Here is a 24,571-nt window from a genome sequence, read left to right on the forward strand (position 1 = left end):
CCAGTACATAACAGCAATTCAGCAGAGGCAATAGTGGAAACAAAAAACATCCGTTCAAGACATTTTGACAATATAATATCTTTTCAAATGACTAATTTTATGTGCATTTTTTTATTTAAAGTTTCTGTCTTTGATATCTAGGAAAATTTCTGTTCACCTTGAAGTTGAGCATTCTGAAAGATAACATGCTAAAAATTCTCTTTTAGTTAAATTTTTGTTTTTTAAATTGAAATTACTCATAAAAAGAAAAAAATTCTATTTAGCAGTTATCCTCATATAATTGCAGAAAAATGACATTTTTATCAGAATTCTATTTTCAGAGACTTCCTAAACAGAAATCCTTGCCATCAGATACTTATTATTTTTAGTTTATGACTAAGTGTCAACAACTCACCAATACAAAATTCTCTACTCAGGAAACAGTGCCAGTTAAATACTAATGCCAGGAGATAAAGGATTTCCTTTTAGGTGCTACAAAATAGAAACATTCTGATCTGATTAAACACCAGGTGTCTAAAGAGGGCCAAAGAAGAAAAACATTAACTTTATCATTGTGGCTCTGCTTAAACATTTTGCCAAAATTTCTCATATCACCATTTGGTGGAATACACAAAATGTTAATACAAAAAAGGATTAATCAAATATAATTCTACTTAATATGTTACATGAAAACTCTGAACACACTTCTATGGTCTTAAAAGACTGTAGGTTGCTTTTTTGACAATGCAAAATAATTTAGATGTCAAAGGGAAACTAAATGGGTTATTGATAATACCATTGGATTAATACTTTAATTTTCATAATCTTCACAAGCTAAATTAAAACTTTGAGAGAGCAAGCAGTCTTTGTAAATCTTATGAGCAGCGGGCAGCAAATTACTGCAATGCCCCTACTATAGCTGCCTCTCATCTCTATGGTCCTGGGTCTAATTCCCACTCTTCACTATATGTGTAAAGTGTGCATATTCTCCCTGTCAGGACTCTTCAGGTATTCTGGCTAACATGTCAACCTAAAAGATGCATATGTTAAGAAAAATAGTGGCTTATTCCTTTAATTCAAGTGCTTTTTAATTTATATAAATGGAAATGAATAGTTGTACAAAAATAAAAAAAATGGAATGAATTATCAAATTAACTTTAATTTTTGAACAAAGCAAAAAAAAAGTTAACATTTTTAAATTATGTTGTACCCAATGTTTTCTCAGACATTACAATATTATTCCAGCCTTAACTGAAGGTCATGTAGTATGTACTGTACAGTTTATAATGCGGACTTTCAATTGTACTGGGTGATTTTGCATTAATGACCCACCTGTTCAGAGAACTTTGATCAACTCTCCATTGTCCTGAGCCTGCAAAATGCATTCGTTCATTGTCATCGTGCATCTGAAGTCTGATTGGTCTTTTTAGACCCCAAGAGATGTTAAGCAGACCTTCTATAATTAATTCCCCTTCCTCCTAGGGAGTGAGAGAGAGAGTAATCAGTAATTCTAATAAAGCTGCATGTAGCCAACTACTGAAATCATTTAGCAATGGCCAACACAAGGCTTTAGATGCTGCTTGGCTGCTAAGGTCAAAAAATCTTAAGTTCTCCCTAATTAAATAAGGAGATATGTTTTCAGTATGTTAGAAGAATGAAAACAGTGTTGCCGTTATTTGCACATAATGGGCAAACTAGCCTCTAACAGAACAAAATGAAGCACAAGTACAGTATGCTATTGAAAAGAACAGATGAAGAAAGATCTAATACTATAAAAAAATAGTTAACTATAAAATGCATAAAAAGGATAACTCATTGCAATATGGAAAATTAACAAGAAATACTGAAAATAAGCAATATGTGTTTCTATGACACAAAAAAGTTCTGCAACATATTTTCCTTTTGTTAGAACATTTACAGCATCATATCTGTGTCAAATTTCTTTTCCATACATCTGTTAAAATCACATAATACATTTGAAAGAAAAGTTTATATCAATGAACTCCTCATTTTTACATCAGTTTACACTTGCTATGGAAAAAAAATGTAGAAAAATGAATGTAATTCCTCTGTTATTTTAATACGAAAATAATGTATTGATTTCAGAGATTACATTAAAAATATATAGCTTTCCTATCAACATGTGTTTTTCGTAATCAAACCATACCTGAATACATTTAGAAAGTTTAAGATATGTGTTAAAGACCCATACATCCATTTTCTAAAATCAGACCAAACTTCCATTAGGGTCTACAGTGTTGCAGGGAGTCCATGTGAATGGCAGGTAGTAATTCTAGACAAGTCTTCTGTCCATTACAGGACACACAACACCACCTACTAGGAAAAGTCAATACTACCAATCAATCTAACGTCCAAGTCTTTAGAATTTGGGAAGAATCTAGGGTTCTTGATACTTCTGACACAGTGTTTCCATGACAGCACCCTCTAACATAATGTCAGCCTAATGAAAGGATTCGGTCATAGAACTTCAGGAAACAGAATGCAGACCATATGAACATCTACATTGGTGGGAATACAATGGAAAGGAGTACCACCTTTAACTTTCCTTGGTGTCACCATCACTAAGGAGGATACAACACATTTTGTATATCATCAGGAAGGCTTGCCATTGAATTTGCTTCCCCCGACGGCCGAGGAAAAAATGGACAGCTCCATCTATGCTCACTAAGTTTATAGGAATATTGTAAAGTCCATTCTCACTGGGTACATTATATCCTCATATTGCACCCATTTAGCACTAAATAAGGTGATGAAGTCACTTCACAATATTATTGACATATTGGACATACTGCTCATATAGTAACATATACTGCCTTAAAAAGGCTAAAAGTATTATTAAAGATCTCTGCTGTTCTGGAGAAACATTGTTGCCCCATTTCCAAAAAGTATTGGACTATTAGTACTAACATCTCTAATTTCATGTTTTTAACCATGTGGCATAAGGCTATTCAACAGCCATTCATGGTGACAACTGAACAGGTGGTTCTTGTATATAACACCTAATGATATACTTAATGAATGGTGTTGTATTCATTGCCCATTATTGGTACTCTACTGTCACTGGCATGTGACAGACATGCCAGTTAACGTCAAATGTACTGTCATGTATAATGTTAAATTTACACATTAAGTACAAACGCTACATAGGTAGTAACTGGGTTGGAACTTTAATCTTGCTCCTAGATCACAATGTTATTTTAAAAATCTGTCTTTAAAATAGGGGAGGATTTATTTTGTACATACCCCAATGTAGGATTATACACTGGACACAAGATAACAATTTGTATATCCTTGTCTAACAGCAACACTGATGCATAATCTTAAGTGTTTATATATATTTATATATAAAAATATATATATATATATATATATATATATATATATATATATATATATATATATATATATATAAATAAATCTATACTAATAAAAGGCAAAGCCCTCACTTACTCACTCACTGACTCATCACTAATTCTCCAACTTCCCGTGTGGGTGGAAGGCTGAAATTTGGCAGGTTCATTCCTTACAGCTTCCTTACAAAAGTTGGGCAGGTTTCATTTCGAAATTCTACGCGTAATGGTCATAACTGGAAGCTGTTTTCTCCATTTACTGTAATGGAGATGAGCTTGAACGCCGTGGAGGCGGAGTTTCGTGTGACATCATCACGCCTCCCACGTAATCACGCAGTACATAGAAAACCAGGAAGACCTCAAAAAGCGCTGAAGAAAACATGCATTATATAATTGAGAAGGCAGCGAAACAATAAGAAGCGGCGAGTGACATATACAACCATATTCATGAGTTCTGCTACTTCGAAAAAAAAGCACGATGTAAACCTACACTTTAAATTAAGTTCATAGACAGGCTGCTGCTGGCGTTTGTAATTTAGTGCCTGCCCATAAAGGCCGTCCCTCAGCGGCAATCCAATAGCAAACTCCCACTAAATATTCACGGGTGAAGGACTGTGCTTATGCAGAGGAAGATGAGATGGTCAGGGTGGTGTTTGGCACAAACTCAGCGAAACTGAGATAGAAAGTTTTAAGTGCCAGGACTAAGGTAACATTAAATACAGCCATGGACATAGCGAGATGGCACCAGCACAGCTGGGAACCTTCGATGCATGTACACCGGCGGCTCACGTGAACTGGCGCAGTGCACAGATAAAAGCAACAGTTCCAAAGCGCTGAACAAAAACCGAATTACACAATTGAAAAGGCAGCAAAAAATATGAAGCGTCTGATACATACAAGCATATTCATAAATCCAGCTACTGCGAAACAAAGCACACGTTGGAAAAGTCAATGTCCCGCTAAAGGAAGACAGTGTAAAAAAACCGTGCATGCAGTGTGTCAGGTCTCAGATAAAGAAGAAGACAAGCTGTTTATTGATGCAGTAAGAAGCGAATCGATGAATGAAACCTGTCATCTTTACAACGATTGACAAACACGGAATGTAACTTGAACACAACACATCCTACAAATCGAACCTGATTGAAAGAAATAATGATAATCAAATCCTTGATGACAGCAACACTCAGTAACACTCACAAAACAAATACTGTATATTGACAGTCATGATACGTTATTTTTAAAATGTTCCCTTTTCTTTTCTAGCTTTTTAACACACTACTTTTTCTCGCGCTGGTATATATATATATATATATATATATATATATATATATATATATATATATATATATATATATATATATATATATATATATCCCGATCTACATACTTGAATAATGGATACTTTATTAGCCATCAATGATTGTTTTGGTAAAGCCATACTCAGTGTATTCATTAGATGAGCGGTAAAAAGTAAGAGCATGGGGAGGATGACTTATTGAGGCATGCAGGCTGTAGTCTTGGCGTCAACTCTATCTGAATTGCGCGATCACATTTGAAAAAATATATCTTTTCAAGTTCTATTTAGTCCATATGTGTCAAACTCAAGGGCGCGGGCCACATCCGACCCGCATGTAATTATATCCGGCCCCGAGATCATTTTATATACTGTATTATTGTTATTAATGGCCGGGTATATGAAGCGCTGGTAACACAATAAACTACAGATCCCATAATGCAGCGCTTCAGCTGCCTTGGCGAACACTTACGCGTTAATCAAGTCTAGCTTATGATGCTGCAAGTTATTGCGAAGCTAGCTCACACGATGCTGAAGAGAAAAGTTGATTCTGAAAATAGAGCCTTTAAAACCGATGGGAAAAGCCTTTAAAACCGATGGGAGGCTGAGTATATGTTTACTGAACCCGTGTGTCTCATTTGTGGAGCTAATGTGGCTGTAATTACAGAATTTAATCTAAGGCGGCACTATGAGACAAAACATCAGGGTAACCTGAAAGACCTGAATGCAATGCAGAAGATACAGAAAGCAGAAGAATTAAATAAGAATCTGACACTTCAGCGGACGTTTTAACCCGTGCACAATCACAAAGTGATTTCAAGTGAAGCTGCTTTTATGGGAGACACAAATGCACCAGTGCAACTTGCCCCACTTTCCCTGTTGCCAAGTAATGTTGAACCAAGTCGTCACTACGGTGTTCCCAAATCGCACTTTGCTGATAAACTGGCGCACTGAGTTTGCACGGCGCTTTGGTGACTTTGAAGAACAAAAAGTCCGTCTACATGCGGCTCGAACCTTGTGCATGTTTGGTAGCACATATCTGTGTGAGAAGCTCTTCTCAGTGATAAAGACTAACAAAACAGCACACAGGAGTCGCCTCACTGATGAGCACCTGCAATCCATCCTGAGAATCTCCACAACACAGAACCTCACACCAAACATAAAAGAACCTGTTGCCAAAAAAAGATGCCAGGCGTCCAGCTCTAAAATGACATATGAGCAAAGACAACTGAATGATTTGATTTGTTATTGCTGAAAGGAACACATTTTATTTATATTTCCAGGTTTTGTTATGCAGCATGTTCATATTTGAATTTGTATAATTTTGACAGGATATATTTTTATGGAGAGCAAAATCTTTTGGGATATTTAAAATCTAAGTTTATTTTTATATAAAATTACATAAGAGTAAAGAAATTTGAATGTTTGTTCTTTTAACGTTTACTTTATTTCTAACTTGTATAATTTAGACAGGATATATTTTTATGGAGAGCAAAATATTATAAGTTGTTTAAGGTTTGAGTTGATTTATTCAGGAATAATATTCCTGTCTGTTTTACCATTCCTACCAAAGATATTTCTGTCGACTAAATAAAAATTCCTTCTATTTAAAATTTAAATAGAACTTGAACAAATACGATAGTTCATAATATCCACGCAGACTTGCGTAAGAGCGGGAGTTATCCGTTTTAACAAGCAGCGTATTGCACTGATCTGAAATAGCTGTGTGTGTAAATATATATATATATATATATATATAAATATATATATATATATATATATATATATATATATATATATATATATATAAATATAAATATATATATATATATAAATATAAATATATATAAATATAAATATATATAAATATAAATATATATATGACAGCAACACTCATCACTCACAACAGTGACAAAACAATTACATTGACAATCATGTTACGTTATTTTCAAAATGTTTCCTTTTCTTTTTCATTGCTTCTTTAACACACTACTTCTCCGCTGCGAAGCGCGGGTATAGTAGTGTGTTAAAGAAGCAATGAAAAAGAAAAGGAAACATTTTGAAAATAACGTAGCCTGATTGTCAATGTAATTGTTTTGTCACTGTTGTGAGTGATGAGTGTTGTTGTCATATACATATATATATATATATATATATACACACACACACACACACACACACACATCTATATACAGTATACACATATATACATACATATATATCTACATACATACATACACACACACATATATAAACATATATATATACATATACATACATATCTACATATATACACACAGCTATTTCAGATCAGTGCAATACGCTGTTTGTTAAAACGGTTGACTCCCGCTCTTACATGCAATAACAAATCAAATCATTCAGTTGTCTTTGCTCATATGTCATTTTAGAGCTGGACGCCTGGCATCTTTTTTGGCCACAAGTTCGTTTCTGTTTGGTGTGAGGTTCTGTGTTGTGGAGATTCTCAGGATGGATTGCAGGTGCTCATCAGTGAGGCGACTCCTGTGTGCTGTTTTGTTAGTCTTTATCACTGAGAAGAGCTTCTCACACATATATGTGCTACCAAACATGCACAAGGTTCGAGCCGCATGTAGACGGACTTTTTTTGTTCTTCAAAGTCACCAAAGCGCGTGCAAACTCAGTGCGCTAATAACTCTAGCTTCACAATAACTTCCAGCATCATAAGGTAGACTTGATTAACGCGGTTAGTGTTCGGCAAGGCAGCTGAAGTGCTGCATTATGGGATCTGTAGTTTATTGTGTTACCAGCGCTTCATATACCCGGGCTTTAATAACAATAATACAGTATATAAAATGATCTCGCGGGCCTGATATAATTACGCCGGGCGGATGTGGCCCGCTGCCCTTGAGTTTGACACATATGGACTAAATAGAACTTGAAAAGATATATTTTTCAAATGTGATCGCGCAATTCAGATAGAGTTGACGCGCACTACAGCCTGCATGCCTCAATATTCATCCTCCCTCGCCTTACTTTTTACCGCTCATCTAATGAATACACTGAGTATGGCTTTACCAAAACAATCATTGATGGCTAATAAAGTATCCATTATTCGAGTGTAGATCGGGTTATATATATATACATATATATATACCCGCGTATCGTAGTGGAGAAGTAGTGTGTTAAAAAAGGTAGAAAAAGAAAAGGGAACATTTTAAAAATAACGTAACATGACTGTCAATATACAGTATTTGTTTTGTGAGTGTTACTGAGTGTTGCTGTCATCAAGGATTTGATTATCATTATTTCTTTCAATCAGGTTCGTATTTGTAGGATGTGTTGTGTTCAAGTTACATTCCGTGTTTGTCAATCGTTGTAAAGATGACAGGTTTCATTCATCGATTCGTTTCTTACTGCATCAATAAACAGCTCGTCTTCTTCTTTATCTGAGACCTGACACACTGCATGCACGGGTTTTTTACACTGTCTTCCTTTATTGGGACATTGACTTTTTCCAACGTGTGCTTTGTTTCCGCAGTAGTTGGATTTATGAATATGCTTGTATGTATGAGACGCTTCATATTTTTTGCTGCCTTTTCAATTGTGTAATTCGGTTTTGTTCAGCTCTTTGGAACTGTTGCCTTTTATCTGTGCACTGCGCCAGTTCACGTGAGCCACTCGGTGTACATGCATCGAAGGTTCCCAGCTGTGCTGGTGCCATCTCCTGCTATGTCCATGGCTGTATTTAATGTTACCTTAGTCCTGGCACTTAAAACCTTCTCTCGCAGTTTCGCTGAGTTTGTGTCAAACACTACCCTGACCATTTCATCTTCCTCTCCATAAGCACAGTCCTTCACCCGTGAATATTTACCCGTGGCAGTTTGCTATTGGATTGCCGCTGACGGACGGCCTTATATGGGCAGGCACTAAATTACAAACGCCAGCGCAGCCTGTCTATGAACTTAATTTAAAGTGTAGGTTTACATCGTGCTTTGTTTCCGAAGTAGCAGAACTCATGAATATGGTAGTATATGCCACTTTCGCTTCTTATTGTTTCGCTGCCTTCTCAATTATATAATGCATGTTTTCTTGGCGCTTTTTGAGGTCTTCCTGGTTTTCTATGTACTGCGTGATTACGGGAGGCGTGATGATGTCACACGAAGCTCCGCCCCGGCGTTGAAGCTCATCTCCATTACAGTAAATGGAGAAAAACTGCTTCCAGTTATGACCATTACGCGTAGAATTTCGATATAAAACCTGCCCAACTTTTGTAAGGAAGCTGTAAGGAATCAACCTGCCAAATTTTAGCCTTCCACCCACACGGGAAGTTGGAGAATTAGTAATGAGTCAGTGAGTGAGTCAGTGAGTGAGTGAATGAGGGCTTTGCCTTTTATTAGTATAGATAGATATATATAGATATAGATATAATAGATATATATATATATAGATAGATATATATAGATAGATATATAGATATATATATATAGATAGATATATATATATATATATATAGATAGATATATATAGATATATATAGATATATATATATATATATATATAGATATATAGATATATATATAGATATAGATATATATAGATATAGATAGATATATATATAGATATATATATAGATATATATATAGGTATATAAACACTATTTGCAGTGGTGCGAAAAACTATTTGCCCCCTTCCTGATTTCTTATTCTTTTGCATGTTTGTCACACAAAATGTTTCTGATCATCAAACACATTTAACCATTAGTCAAATATGACACAAGTAAACACAAAATGCAGTTTTTAAAATGATGGTTTTTATTATTTAGGGAGAAACAAAATCCAAACCTACATGGCCCTGTGTGAAAAAGTAATTGCCCCCTTGTTAAAAATAACATAACTGTGGTGTATCACACCTGAGTTCAATTTCCGTAGCCACCCCCAGGCCTGATTACTGCCACACCTGTTTCAATCAAGAAATCACTTAAGTAAGAGCTGCCTGACACAGAGAAGTAGACCAAAAGCACCTCAAAAGCTAGACATCATGCCAAGATCCAAAGAAATTCAGGAACAAATGAGAACAGAAGTAATTGAGATCTATCAGTCTGGTAAAGGTTATAAAGCCATTTCTAAAGCTTTGGGACTCCAGCAAATCACAGTGAGAGCCATTATCCACAAATGGCAAAAACATGGAACAGTGGTGAACCTTCTCAGGAGTGGCCGGCCGACAAATTACCCCAAGAGCGCAGAGACGACTCATCCGAGAGGTCACAAAAGACCCCAGGACAACGTCTAAAGAACTGCAGGCCTCACTTGCCTCAATTAAGGTCAGTGTTCACGACTCCACCATAAGAAAGAGACTGGGCAAAAACGGCCTGCATGGCAGATTTCCAAGACGCAAAGCACGGTTAAGCAAAAAGAACATTAGGGACATTTTGCTAAGAAACATCTCAATGATTGTCAAGACTTTTGGGAAAATACCTTGTGGACTGATGAGACAAAAGTTGAACTTTTTGGAAGGCAAATGTCCCGTTACATCTGGCGTAAAAGGAACACAGCATTTCAGAAAAAGAACATCATACCAACAGTAAAATATGGTGGTGGTAGTGTGATGGTCTGTTTTGCTGCTTCAGGACCTGGAAGGCCTGCTGTGATAGATGGAACCATGAATTCTACTGTCTGCCAAAAAATCTTGAAGGAGAATGTCCGGCCATCTGTTCGTCAACTCAAGCTGAAGCGATCTTGGGTGCTGCAACAGGACAATGACCCAAAACACACCAGCAAATCCACCTCTGAATGGCTGAAGAAAAAGAAAAAGACGACTTTGGAGTGGCCTAGTCAAAGTCCTGACCTGAATCCAATTGAGATGCTATGGCATGACCTTAAAAAGGCGGTTCATGTTAGAAAACCCTCAAATAAAGCTGAATTACAACAATTCTGCAAAGATGAGTGGGCCAAAATTCCTCCAGAGCGCTGTAAAAGACTCAATGCAAGTTATCGCAAACGCTTGATTGCAGTTATTGCTGCTAAAGGTGGCCCAACCAGTTATTAGGTTCAGGGGACAATTACTTTTTCACACAGGGCCATTTAGGTTTGGATATTTGTTCTCCTTAAATAATAAAAACCATCATTTAAAAACTGCATTTTGTGTTTACTTGTGTTATATTTGACTAATGGTTAAATGTGTTTGATGATCAGAAACATTTTGTGTGACAAACATGCAAAAGAATAAGAAATCAGGAAGGGGGCAAATAGTTTTTCACACCACTGTATAAATATATCAGTCAGGTTACTATACCAAGCACTGCAACTTTGTTCACCCTACTAAAGAAATCATGTATATAAACATCAATCAAGTAAATGAAGATACAGTACAATATATTGAAAAGTATACTTGTTAATTAACATTCCAAAAATAAATTTTTTCACTGTGAATTTAACAAAAATGAGGCAAAAATCTGAAAGTGCCCAAAGTTTTTGAGTGTATCAGCAGTCATTCTTACTTTTATTTTGTTTATTTAATAAAAATATTAAAAAAAAAAAAAAAATTAATCTGTCTTGCACTGCTTTAAACCAGGTGGTGGGAGAGGTTAACTACAGGTGGCCTACGTGTTCAGTGTCTCATAAAAATATCAGCCTGAGCCCAGTCAGGAACTGACCTCATACAATGGCTAATTCCTTTCCGTTCTCAGGACTCAATCAGTACTGTGTAAGGATTAAAAATGTGTGGAGACAAAAATACACCACGTACACTTTTAAAATACAGAGTGTCCTTAAGACGTCTATAAGGAAACTAAAAATAAACTGTAAGGTTATTAAACCAAAACTTTAAACTGATGAATATGCTACCAAAATGATACTGTATATTTCATTGTCACACACAATAAACAAACAAATAGCAATACTGTATATAAATAAATATAAAAAATATATATAAAAAAATAATAAAATTACTTAACAGGTACTACTCAAAGGAAAGGTGAGTCAAAAATATGTTAACATTTGAGTGGCGGAAACAATTTATTCACAAAACATACATCATATGTGCAAGATGTTTTACAGGAATGCCTCAACCTGTTTACCATTATGTTCAACACATGTACCATATGTGGCACACAAACTGTCCACAAAAATTGTTTATAAATATATACATAGCAGTACCATTATTATTAACATCATTTTGAATAATACCTTTCCAGTGAATTTAATGTAAACAACAGCTGTGTTAAAACAGAGAGTCCTTGGTTTATTTCCATAACAGGTTGTGCTCAGCACACACACTGAAATGCACGCACACACTTCCTCGACAGCTTTCTGAGGTCACAGTCACTGCTATATTTGTTTTCCTGTTATCCATGATTTACAGCTCACAGCAGGCACTACAGTATAAAAGGCTTGATTTCATTCTGGAAAAGCATTCCAAGCGTCAACATCAAACAGCTCCTGTACTGCACCTAAACTCAGACTTTATTCAAGAACGTGCTATTAGACAAAAGGTAAGAAAGAATATCTAGAATATTTCAGTTAAAGAGACGATTATAAAATCTTTAAAACTGAACATGTATGATACAAGTAAAAAATAATGTATAGTGTATTGTAATAAGAAAATAAAGTTGTCTTCCTTATTTGCAAAGTGTATATAATACTATGTTCTTCTACAAATAGTTTCCTGCAAAGAAAACCATATACAATATTTATTTAGAAAAATTGTAGGAGTTTAGTTTGGATGTTGCTAAAACACATTACCAATGACAAAAAACATTTATTTCTGATTCCAATTTACCACAGAATAAGATTAAGAACATTTATTTCTTTGATCCCTATTTGCCACCGAGTAAGAATAATTCTATCTTGGTATTTATGACAAAAATAATGATTTATTCATATAAATATTTTAAGAAGATTTTAAAAATGTTGTAATATTTATGTTTTTAAGTGGATTTGAATATTTGGTTTTTGAATGAACTTCATTTAAGAAATGTAACAATCTATTCTAACATTTTACATAAAAAAATATTTGAAGTATAACTGGATTTCCTTTTTTTGTGTATGTGTTTAGGATGAAACCAAGATTACTCCACTCTGTAGAGCTTCTCCCAACAATCTCTGAAATGCATGAAGAAATTGCTCAGGGTGGATGCCATAACCAGAACTGCTCATCTCAGTCCCTGGACGATTATGTGAATTCAATTTGTCAGCTGGCACAACCTACATCTCTGTCAGGATACTTGGTATGTAGTAGCCATCTCAATATGGAAAAGTCTCAGAAGACAAACGTTATCAACAAGCCAATAGCCAAACATTCCAGTGCAACAGATCTTCAACATGTTGGCACTAATGACAAGGACAAATTCCTTTCCGTTTGTCTGGATGATGTTACCTTCAAAATTAGCAGCCACCTAGAATTCAACACTCAGCATCTACTAAACAAAAGAGAGTCAATGGACTGGCTTTTCAGTCACTCACATAACAAAAACTCTTTTAAAGAAAATGTTCCTTCCTTGTGGGTGTTTTAAAAACACTGTATTAAAGACCTTTGATATTCACTATGGAAAGCTAGCAAGCTTTTCAATGGCAGCAATTGCAACCTTTCTCCCTACTTTAAACATGCACTTAAACGGAAGAAATTAATTTTTATATTTATTTCATATTTTGTGAAAATATTGTAAACTTTAATTGGATAAAGACATATATTTTTATAATAAAACAAATTGGAATATTTCATGAGTTTCCTTCTTTGAAGGTCCAGTTTGGTTCTACTGTATTGAATGCTCATCATTGTATTTGTAGAGTTTCATAGAAAAAAGAAATAGCAACTGTAAGAATTCTATTACACATCTTTAGAGTCTTTTAATAATTCTAATGACCCCTAATAGAAAAGGGCATTATACAAATAAGAGAATTTTGTCATTGTGTTTCCTTGTCAAGTCACCACAGCACTCCAGAAAGCACATTGTAATGAGATAAAAAAAATGTGTTTGTTTTACACATTGAAAGTACATTTAACTAAAGAAAAGGCATTTTACATACAAAAGCATTTTTGAAAAATGCTTTTGTATGATTCATTGCATCACTTGCATTATTGCACTGCACCAGTTAAGCTAGGCTGGTACTGCATTTGAATTTAGTGCACAGTATTTAACCAATACAAACAATATTAAAGTAATTGGTTACATAGTACACATAAAGTAATGAATCCAACAATATCATGTTATTCACAGTATGCCTATCCAAAACACAACATAAACCACTCTCCACTGCCCATAATAAACAAGAATGTATTAAAATTGTGACGGATGCCTACTGGGATGGTTCCTATTCTCTTTCTCAGTATGGAGGAGAATATAATGGATGGACAGAGGGAGACTGGCTCCTGTGAACTGCTGTTTCTCCTATATGATAGGTGGCAGTACTCCTCTGTTATGGCTCCTGTTGGAACACCCACAGAGCTGCATGGGAGTTGAAGACTTGAAGGGCAAACCTGTTGGTCTGCCCAAGTGCCACTGCAAGTGCTGTTGGGAGAGCAGTCCGCTGTTTTATTATGGTTTCACCTTACAAGGAAGTTATTTCATGGTACAATGTTCTGTCACTGAAAGCATTCCTGGGTTTAGCATAAAAGCAGCCCCTCCGCCATACTCTGGTGAGCCAGAGTCAAGAATGAAGAAAGACAATGCTTGTCTGGGAAGGAGTGGAGGAGGGGAAAAGGAAAGAAAAGAAATGGAGATGAAAAAGAAACTTGTAAGAAATTATCTGGTTTGATATAAAGTTTACTTGAACCCATGAGTGTATTTGGTCTAGTTGTGTCTGGAGTCCTAACATGTCTCCTAAAGGCTATAAAATGCAAATTGCCACTTTATCTAACTGAAAACACAAATCGGCTTATTTAACGTAATCATAACCCTGTTTCAGCTTGTTTGGTTATGTGATATTACTATGGAAATAACTTTATTTAAGGAATTTAAGTGAAGTGGTGAAATAAGTTAATTAAAAAGGCAACACTCTATAGATGTTTGGTATTAAGGATGACATCTACAATACATTACTAATAAGTACATCATTTAGTTAGTAGAGATTGCCATTAAATTACAACTCAAACATCTGTTTTTTGGTACCAGTATGCTGCAATTAATTAATTAAATGATAATACCAGAAGTTTCTGCACATCTTTCTTCATATAGTCCTAATCTATAGTTATATTTTACCCATTCATTTTAATGAATAATTAATTTTCTGCATACATTTTTGGCAACATCCATCCTTCCATTTTCTAAACATGCTTATCCTTAGCCACGTCAAGGGAACCAGGAGCCAGTCCTAGTAAGCAGTGCGTAACAAAGCAGGAACAAAATCAGGACAGTGTGCCAGCCCATCACAGGGTGCTTTTAGGTTATAGGAAAATTTAAAAATTACAATTTATTAAAGTTATTTCTGATTTCAAGTTAAGTTGGTTATTCAATCCTTATCTGAAATGAAAAGTGCATTGCCATCACTCGTGTCAAGCTGCTTAATGCTTCCTGCTTTAGACCTTCCCCATCTCACCCCACCAAATTGAATGAACAAAAGAGGAAGACCTCCCTTCTTTGAATAGCACAAGAATGCATTTACATCTGGCAATGACAAAAAAACCAGTGTTTACTCTAGATTTAAATCACTTTTAGGAGTGGCTTTACATAGCCCTTGTGGATTTAAAAGTGATAAGTATTTTTTATTACAGGAAATATCTGAAACAATAAAGCATGTACAATTTCATCTCCTGCAATATACTTACAACACTGATATCTCCAAAAATGATAAAAAAAACGTATTTTCCTGTTGATCTTAGCTTTCTTGACTGCCTCTCTTCAATTACGTCTATTTATAATAAGTAGCTAGGATAGGACAGTATGTGGTTTTCTTCAGGAAAACTTTGAGAATTATATCTTGACATTAAGCCATAAAAGAAGATTTATGTTAAGAGTGCAGTAAAGGAGTAGACCACAAATACAATGCTGTGAAAAATTATTTACCCTTTCTTGATTTTCTTTGGTATTTCAAATACTTGACACTATTATTCTCAAAATCTCATATTGAAGGAGCCCTGAATGAACACTTCACGATTTTCTTTTTTTTTGGCTTATTTAATTTATCTTATGAACAGAGTTATCAAACACCAATTGCCATTACTTGAACAAATTATTGCCTCCATTTAAAGTTTATCATGGAGTAGGAGAGCAGCAGACAGGTTGCATGCCAGTTGGACGTGCAACTAAGAATTTCACCGGGTTCTGTACACACCACCACCACCAAAGTGGAGTGGTGGCTCTGAGGCTAAGGATGTGCGCTGGTATCACGAAGGTTGCCATTTCAAATCCCTGTCACTGCCAAAAGAGATCCTACTCTGCTAGGTCCTTGAGCAAGGCCAAATTCCTAATACAAGAAATTGTATAAGTGAAATAAAAAAAAAAAAAGCTGAGAAACAGCCAAATTGAACACAATAAGTCTTGATTACAGCCAGCCATGAGCTATATAAGCCTTACTTCTTTTGAATTATACCAAAATGTTGACTTATCAGCAAAATCTCTCTCTCTCTCCAAAATTCCTCACACCATAGTACTACCCTCCTACTACCCTCCTCCAGTCGAGTGTTGTTCCACATCTTCCTAGTTCCGACTTGCCTGGACAAGGTAGTGCGGTACCTTTTATTAAGGACTCAGGAGAGCTTCCAATGCCAAAGCCACTGCCCGACGGAAGTACTTCCGGGTCATATGGAAGTCCTATAAAATTGGGGAGTGTCCTGTGGGAATAACAATTCCCCTGTGGCGTTTGATGGGCTGTCCATCTCTCTCTTCTGATCATCTCTTCTGGGTCTGGCTCCTTCCTTTCTCCTGGCCAGGGTGACTATCTGCCTGCTCAGATTTCCTTTTGCGGTAAGGAACCAATTCCTCCGCTGGTTGGGATGCCCATCCAACCCATGTGGCACTGACCACTATCCAATTCCCCTTGTCATACAAGTAAAGATAAAACATGGTTTGGCCATTAAAAACACAAAAGCACATTCACATGAGAATGGCCAAAACAAAAAAATATTTATATATACACACATACACACACTTGAATTTTTTCCACCTGAAAGCATTCAGTGTCACATTTTTAATTACATATAAATATATATCTACACTGCTACAAAAACTACTACTGCTCAGTTTCCTTGGGGGAGTCATGCAACTACTGCATAAATTTAGCTTCAGACCTAAGCTGCCTGAAACCTAGCACCCTCACCTTTGCTAAAATAACACTTCTTAAGCTAAAGTTTCCCTTTGAAGCTGCTACAGTAGATCTCTTTACAGTGTGTGGCAATCTGGATCTCCCACATCTGAGAAGTATCAATCACAATTAAATGGGACTCTTATTACATAGTCAGTGGTTAATTGAGGACAGTGACCACAACTCATCTTTGCAAATTTTCATGGACAAACCTGTACATCAGCTATCAACCAAAATATTGTGTGTACATGTTATACCACATACTATACCAGAATTATCTCCCCCTTCCCCCCTTGAAGCAATCTGCATATGCCAGCATACTTGAATTTCTGAAGGAGATGCACCCCACCTTATAATATGTATATATTTACTTACATTGGCATGCTTAGAACTCCAAGGGGGACTACCTGAGCCACCAATGCACCACGTTATAATATGCATTTATCAGTGCACTCAAAACTCTGAGGGGGAATCAGTGCCAAAGTGAAATTTTTTTATCGATTCAATACTAATGTGCACCCAAAAATGTACAAAATGTATACTTATTTCTCTATAATCCAGTGTCAGTACTGGTTTCCTGTTCTCTGTGCATTTGCTAAGCCTCAGTTTATCTTTTGCTCTCTGTAGCAGATTCCCTATTGTCCAAGGTGTGGCCTGCAATAAGGGAAGGAAGCTCCAGGGAAACACCTTTTAAATCTTACTGTGGATGCCACAGGGAGTCCAGCCTAACCACAGGACACCATGGAGAAGAAGGGAGTCTGTATTTAAATAACTCTTTTTCATCAGCAAGAAAAACGCATCAAGTTTTCACTACTTCCGAGAAAATTTATTTTAGCAAGGGAGGGTCTGTAACTGTAGTACAGCACAAATTGCGAAACTGAATGAGTTCTAAGGAAACGAAACAAAGTATGCTCTCCTTGTACATGTGCTTGTAAAAAAAAAAAAAATCCTTACTGTTTGATACTTTTGGTTCTAAGGTTAGTATTACTTGTGTGTTGTTAAGTTGTAACATAAGTAATTTCCTTCGGGATTAATAAAGTTTTCTGATTCTGATATCTTGTAGCTAGAGAAAAGCAGACAAACATTAACACATGTATTTCTAGTTGTTGGTGGTACTTGCAGTACAGTCCATGAAAAGAGCCCAATGCTGTCTACAACAGTACTGCTCCTGTTACCCCCTTATCTTATTAACTGCAAAACATCTTTCTGCCAGTGGATGGTGGAAGTGAACCAGCATTAAACCTACTACATTCGGCTGTAATTTGCTGTGTGTGTGTTTTTTTGTTTTTTTTTTTAATCAGGATAAAGCAACATCACTATTCCTGAAAAAAAAAACAAGATTAACTTTTTATTAATTTTCTTTGGAAAATATAAAGTACCCTAACATACTAAACGTGTAAAGCACTGCTTGAAATGCAAGTTAACTAGATGACAGACTTCAACATACAGCATAATGTCTTGTGAGAAATCCACAGGTTACCTTTTCTATAATTGCCAGGAGGGGTGGACGGAGAGAGAGAGACAGAGAGACAGAGATTAGTAACAGTAACCAACCTTGTGATCAAAAGAGAAAGTAAAAATCTGATTCCCAAAAAATACTAAACAAAAACTTTACATAATATAAAGTGCATGGATACTTGTGCATGGAAGGCACTGTTCCACCATTTGAAATAGGGGCACAACAATAATGTTATGCATCAGGCATCTCTCGATCACATGGCAGCAACATGGCAACAGGACTAAAAATAAAACACTTGTGGCAACATGTTTTACTTCAAAATGAAGATAGCTGTGAACAAAAACACCATTCAAAAATGGTGCTGTAGTGATCATATGAAAATTGCATGAAATTTAAAATATTACAAAACACCCAAAAAGGGTTTAAAGGAAAAAAAGGTACTACGATGTGAATGAGAAGAAGGTCTGTACATAAATGCTGTTCACAAAATGCTGGGAAGAAAATACAATAGATAGTTTACCTGGCTGTGCTAAATTTATAGGACCTGTCTGACATGTGTGACAAGTGGACAGCTGTGGAAAACTGCAAAAAGTTCATACACTGTTGTGTATATGTAAATTTCCGGTTGGTGGTTAGACAGGAAAAGCAAGGTTGCTGTTGATTTGCTACTCAATCTGCACAAAATGCAATTAACAATTTGTTCTTTTTTTATGGAGGCAGGGTACACAAAGGAGTTCATGATGTGTTTGTGATGACACCTTTCCAATGAGAACCAGGATAGAGGGGAAAAAAATCCAAAAGTAATGGACATTAAGGGCTCTCAGAACTTACCGAATATTTTCCAGAAGGCAAACAGTGCTGTGTAAATTTCTGTCTTCTAGCTTAATCAGCTTGTTTTTCAGGAGATTAACCAGTTCTCCAATGTTTTAATCCGTATTTAATATTGCCATGTGGTTCTAGACAATTTTTCAAATTCTGTTAAGATACTGGCGTACTCATCTTTAAGTTTCTTTAGAACAAGCTGGATAGTAGCACGTTGACCACAAAAGCTCTGCAGTATGGACTTGATCTTGGCCATCGGATGCTTAGCCAGAATGGACCATACGTTATCCAATAACATCACCTCTCTTTGTTAAAACTACGGGCTCCCTCCTATCCAAGATGGTATTTCTTCTTTGGACTGGAGACCTGCTTGTAAGACCTTCTTGACATAGAAAGCAAGACTAATTTAAATAAGAGTTATTCTAATATTTTGGAAGGTTAGGAATGCAGGGTCTGGGAGAGAAAGAAAATGACCTTTCAGAGCAACTTTGGCAAGCAAACAGTTCTCCCTGGACTTTTCTTACAAAAGTAATTATCTTTAACAACACTGATTTGAGACCAAAATAGACCCATTTACAGTTTTAGAACATAAGCTTAAATTAAAGAAAAAGGGCATTCTTCCACCTAAGAATTTTAACATTTATTTTCTTACAGCTTGGATTCTTTAAGTAATTTAGGGGGATCCTATTGATTAACAAAATATAAAACATTATGAACACAACTCATATATTTGCACTTGATTGTTTAAAATGTATGCTGAATAAAAAAAAAACAAAACAGAAAAAACAGTGTACATATTGAGGCCCTCCAGAAAGAGGTTTTATGTTATAACTATACTAAAAAAATAAAAATGCTAACAAAAGATAACACAAAGATAAACAGAAAAATGAACACTCTCACTATTCTCTCTCATTGCTTTATCACTTTATAGGCTTATATTATGAAATGTGGTGAAATTAGATCATTAAAGAAGCTGCCGTCCCTATTCTGCATTCCTTAAACACTCAAGCAGTGTAAAACTACTTATAACAATTGTGAGATACAACACAACAGTAAAGAAAATTTAGGCTTATTTAATTTCATATAACCTCTACTGATATTTATACAAGGACTGAAATTATGCCAATTAAAATATGTAAGTAGTTTATACTTCAACCATAGACTGACGTATAAAGAAGACAGGCATTTTAAATGTTGTAACTACGGAAATTCCCAGTATCTGTGATCTTGATCCACAGCCAAAAAAACAAGCTGCCGTCTAACGAGTGGAAACTGCATTTCATTTGTAAAGCTGTTAGAATGTCCAGATCAAAGCATATTGTCGAAACATTTTCAATTCTATAAATTTTTCATTACTCATATGTAATTGAAAATAATCCACTTTTGAAAAAATATAATCAAAGCAGGAAAAAAAATAAAATCATTTATAGAAATTGTTTACAATATGTCATTAATGATTGTGTGCCATAAACCCTAATAACCATCATATACCAGAAAGAGAAATATTCTACAGTTTATATATCGCCTCACTAAAATAAATGTAGTCATTACTTATGCATTCAGTTATTTACTGAATATGTGCAACTATTTTCTATGATCAGATTTTTTTTTTTTAGAATTACAAATATAGTTTCAAATCCTAACAGGTTCGTTAACATTATAGGATGGGTTGGTATAAAACTAACATAGTGCTGATGTAACTGAAAATTTTATACAAACAAAAGAAAATTCTGGCTACACATGTGCAAAGCATTTGATTATTCAACTTAAAATCATTCATCGTCATTCACACCTATTTCTTTTAAAATTGTCCAAAATGAATCTAGGGCAGGGATCCTCACTCCCAGTCCTGGAGAGCCGCAGTGGCTGCAGGTTTTTGTTCTGACCTGGTTGCTTAATTAGAAAGCAATTCTTGCCAATAAAGCACTAACAAGCTATGAAATTAAATTAACTCTGCTATGTCAGGTCATTCTCATATCCTAGATTTTCTTTCCCTTTCTATCATGCAAATGATTTGAAGGCTAAAATGGACGAGTAATTCTCAGTCCTTCACTTTTTTCTCTTCATTTTTCTTCCAAGTATTTAATTAAACCCAATAGTGCAGATAAATACACACAGGTGTAAATATAAATAAGCTAAATGGAGAAATGCTGCTCTCTCTTGTCATTTGCATATTATTGATAATAAGGAACAATTAAAATAGCTGTTTAAGACAAAATTAAGCAATAAGGGCTCAAAATCACTAAAGTGAAGCAGAAGTGTTACTTTAGCAATAAGTGCTTTTTATTGAGCAACTGGGTTGGAGCAAAAACCTGCAGCCACTGCGGCTCTCCAGGACCGTGATTGAGGACCCCTGATCTAGGGCAAGATAACGTGCAAGCATTATCATCTAGCTCCAGCTAGGCCACAGATTTTGGAAATGTACCAAATTAACATCATTTTGCACAAAAAGCTTTAAATATCTATCAGACAACCTTCGTGACAAAATCACTCCTAACTCCTAACAGTTATATTTAGTATATACCCAGGTGGGCTTAAAATTGATAGGGACAAAATCAATTATAATAGCCTATACCACCACCACCACTACTACTAGCACGTAGACTTATCTTGCATAACTGGAAGAATCCCAGCACACCTTTTATAACTCTGTTGGTAACTAATATTCTGTACTAGCAAAATACCCACGCTTCGCAGCAGCGAAGTACTGCATTAAAATTTTTATTAAGAAGAAAATTAAACCTTTTTAAACTGAAGGAAAATATGCCAAAAATTGTTTGTTAAGGATCTCTTTGTGTGCCACGTTGTCAGTTCGGCCCTCCGGTTGTAACATGACCAAGCTGTGCGCTGAGCTTACTCTTGAGCATGCAACTTACAATTGGCCATGTGAACAGTAATCTTGTCTCAAATCTCATAGCTTGGATTGCTGCTGTCATAATCGGTTTAAGTTTCATGGTTTGTTTCAATTACGACAGTATTTGCAGGATTTGTTGTGTTGAAGTGACATTCGGCATCTGTCAAGCGTTGTAAGCACACAACCAGTTTCATCGATAAACTCACATCCAGCTTTTGAGAGTTTACACATTCATAAACATCAAAGTGTGCACTACTGAAATCGTCACCTGTGAATCTAAGATGTTTAAGAGGCATTGGCGGTTGTCGAAAGGTGTAAAATATTTGGCCATTTCGGTACACTTGAAAGCGACAACCGAACAATTCAGCGGCAGTTATCAACTCACATGCAGAACCATAGGTGAAGGGCTTAAGCATTTCACTCTTCTAGTGCTTCTGTGTAGTATAATTATCTCCTGTACCATCATCAGTCCACACCTTGAACCTGTCCCAGTCATTCAATACATAAGACACAATGTTCCTCCGGATATCAAGAGTGAGCCTGATATGGCCGTGCAATATGTAACACAGAGAATGGAAAAGGTAGATGGTATCTCCGGGCATGGAAACCACTCGGTAAGTGACAGTTCTTTGATCGATAGAATTTCTTGAAGATGGGCCCATAAGTAACAAAGACTGTTGAAAAGTTCAATATGGCGGCCGACAGTGGCATCATACCACCGAAATAAGTACGTACATTGGTTTGAGTTAGTGCAGGGAAGCCGCCTACCAAATTTCGAGAAGATGGGGCCATAAATAAGAAAGTTCAACATGGCGGACGTTGTTGACCTTTATGACCATTATGCATAGACTTTCGAAATGAAACCTGCTTAGCTTTTGTAAGTAAGCTGTAAGGAATGAGCCTTGCAAATTTCAGCCTTCTACCTATACGGGAAGTTGGAGAATTAGTGATGTTGGAAAATTCAATATGGCGGCTGACAGTGGCGTCATACCACCGAAATAAGTACGTACATTGGTTTCGGTTAGCTAAGGGAAGCCACCTACCAAATTTCGTGAAGATGGGGCCGTAATTAAGACAGTTTAACATGGCGGACGTTGTTGGTCGTTATCGACCGTTACGTGTAGAATTTCCAAATGAAACCTGCTTAATTTTTGTAAGTGAGCTGTAAGGAATGAGCCTGCCAAATTTCAGCCTTCTACCTACATGGGAAGTTGGAGAATTAGTGATAAGGGAGTCAGTGAGTGAGTGAGTCAGTCAGTGAGGGCTTTGCCTTTTATTAGTATAGACTAGCAAAATACCAGCGCTTCGCAGCGGAGAAGTAGTGTGTTAAAGAAGTAATGAAAAAGAAAAGAAACATTTTGAAAATAACATAACATGATTGTCAATGAAATTGTTTTGTCACTGTTATGAGTGTTGCTCTCATATATACATACATACATACATACATCACAGTATATATATATATATATATATATATATATACACAGTGTATATATATATATATATACACACATACACAGTATATATATATATATATACACAGTATATATACACATATATATATATATATATATATATATATATATATATATATATATATATATATATATATATATATATATATATATATATACACATATATATATATATATATATATACACACATATATATATATATATATATATATATACACATATATATATATATATATATATATATATATATATATATATATATATATATATATATACAGTATATAATGCATGTTTTCTTCAGCGCTTTTTGGGCCTCTTCCTGGTTTTCTACGTACTGCGTGATTACGTGGAAGGCGTGATGATGTCACACCAAACTCCGCCCCCACGGGTTTCACGCTCATCTCCATTACAGTAAATGGAGAAAAACAGCTTATAGTTATGACCATTACGCATAGAATTTCGATATGAAACCTGCCCAACTTTTGTAAGGAAGCTGTAAGGAATAACCCTACCAAATTTCAGCCTTCTACCTACACGGGAAGTTGGAGAATTAGTGATGAGTCAGTCAGTCAGTCAGTGAGTGAGTCAGTGAGGGCTTTGCCGTGTATTAGTATAGATTATTTGAAACCAGTAACGGTGTTCTGCACAAGCATATGCAGTGAATACACTTGACTTGACCATACTCCGTGTCCGTACGCATCCACTGCACGCTGCAGAGAGTTGATACTACAATAAAAATAAAGAGAGATTAACAATTCCAAAACTTTTCACTTTTAATATAAAGCAGCAGTGCAGAAATTCAGTGTAGTATATGTGTACCAAATTTCAGGCTACAGTTTATTTGATTTTTGACCTTGACCTTTCTGGGATTATCTTTGACCTTGGCGGTCAATCATCACCCTGAAAGCGGACAGTAGAGGTCACATAGTATATGTGCGCCAAATTTCATGTCAATAGGACAAACGGTTTGTGAGCTACAGTGGACAGACAAACGGAAGCCACGGTACCGTATTATACAAGAAGATTGGAAACCATCTAATTCTCGCTTAGAGGATGTGTGGCAAGATTTCATTAAAAATGTGAATATTTTTCTATACAAGG

General features: G+C 35.7%; 1 protein-coding gene across 1 annotated transcript in view; it reads right to left on the minus strand.

Moving 5' to 3' along the window:
- rassf4a (Ras association domain family member 4a) overlaps positions 1-24,571 on the minus strand; it is a 120,413-nt gene that overhangs the window by 45,943 nt on the left and 49,899 nt on the right. The window contains exon 5 of the mRNA XM_039773745.1: positions 1,312-1,457. Coding sequence (XP_039629679.1) covers positions 1,312-1,457 — 146 coding nt within the window. The remainder of the gene's footprint in view (positions 1-1,311; positions 1,458-24,571) is intronic.

The sequence above is a fragment of the Polypterus senegalus genome, chromosome 1 (genome assembly GCF_016835505.1).
Source record: "Polypterus senegalus isolate Bchr_013 chromosome 1, ASM1683550v1, whole genome shotgun sequence".
In the NCBI taxonomy this organism is placed as follows: domain Eukaryota; kingdom Metazoa; phylum Chordata; class Cladistia; order Polypteriformes; family Polypteridae; genus Polypterus; species Polypterus senegalus.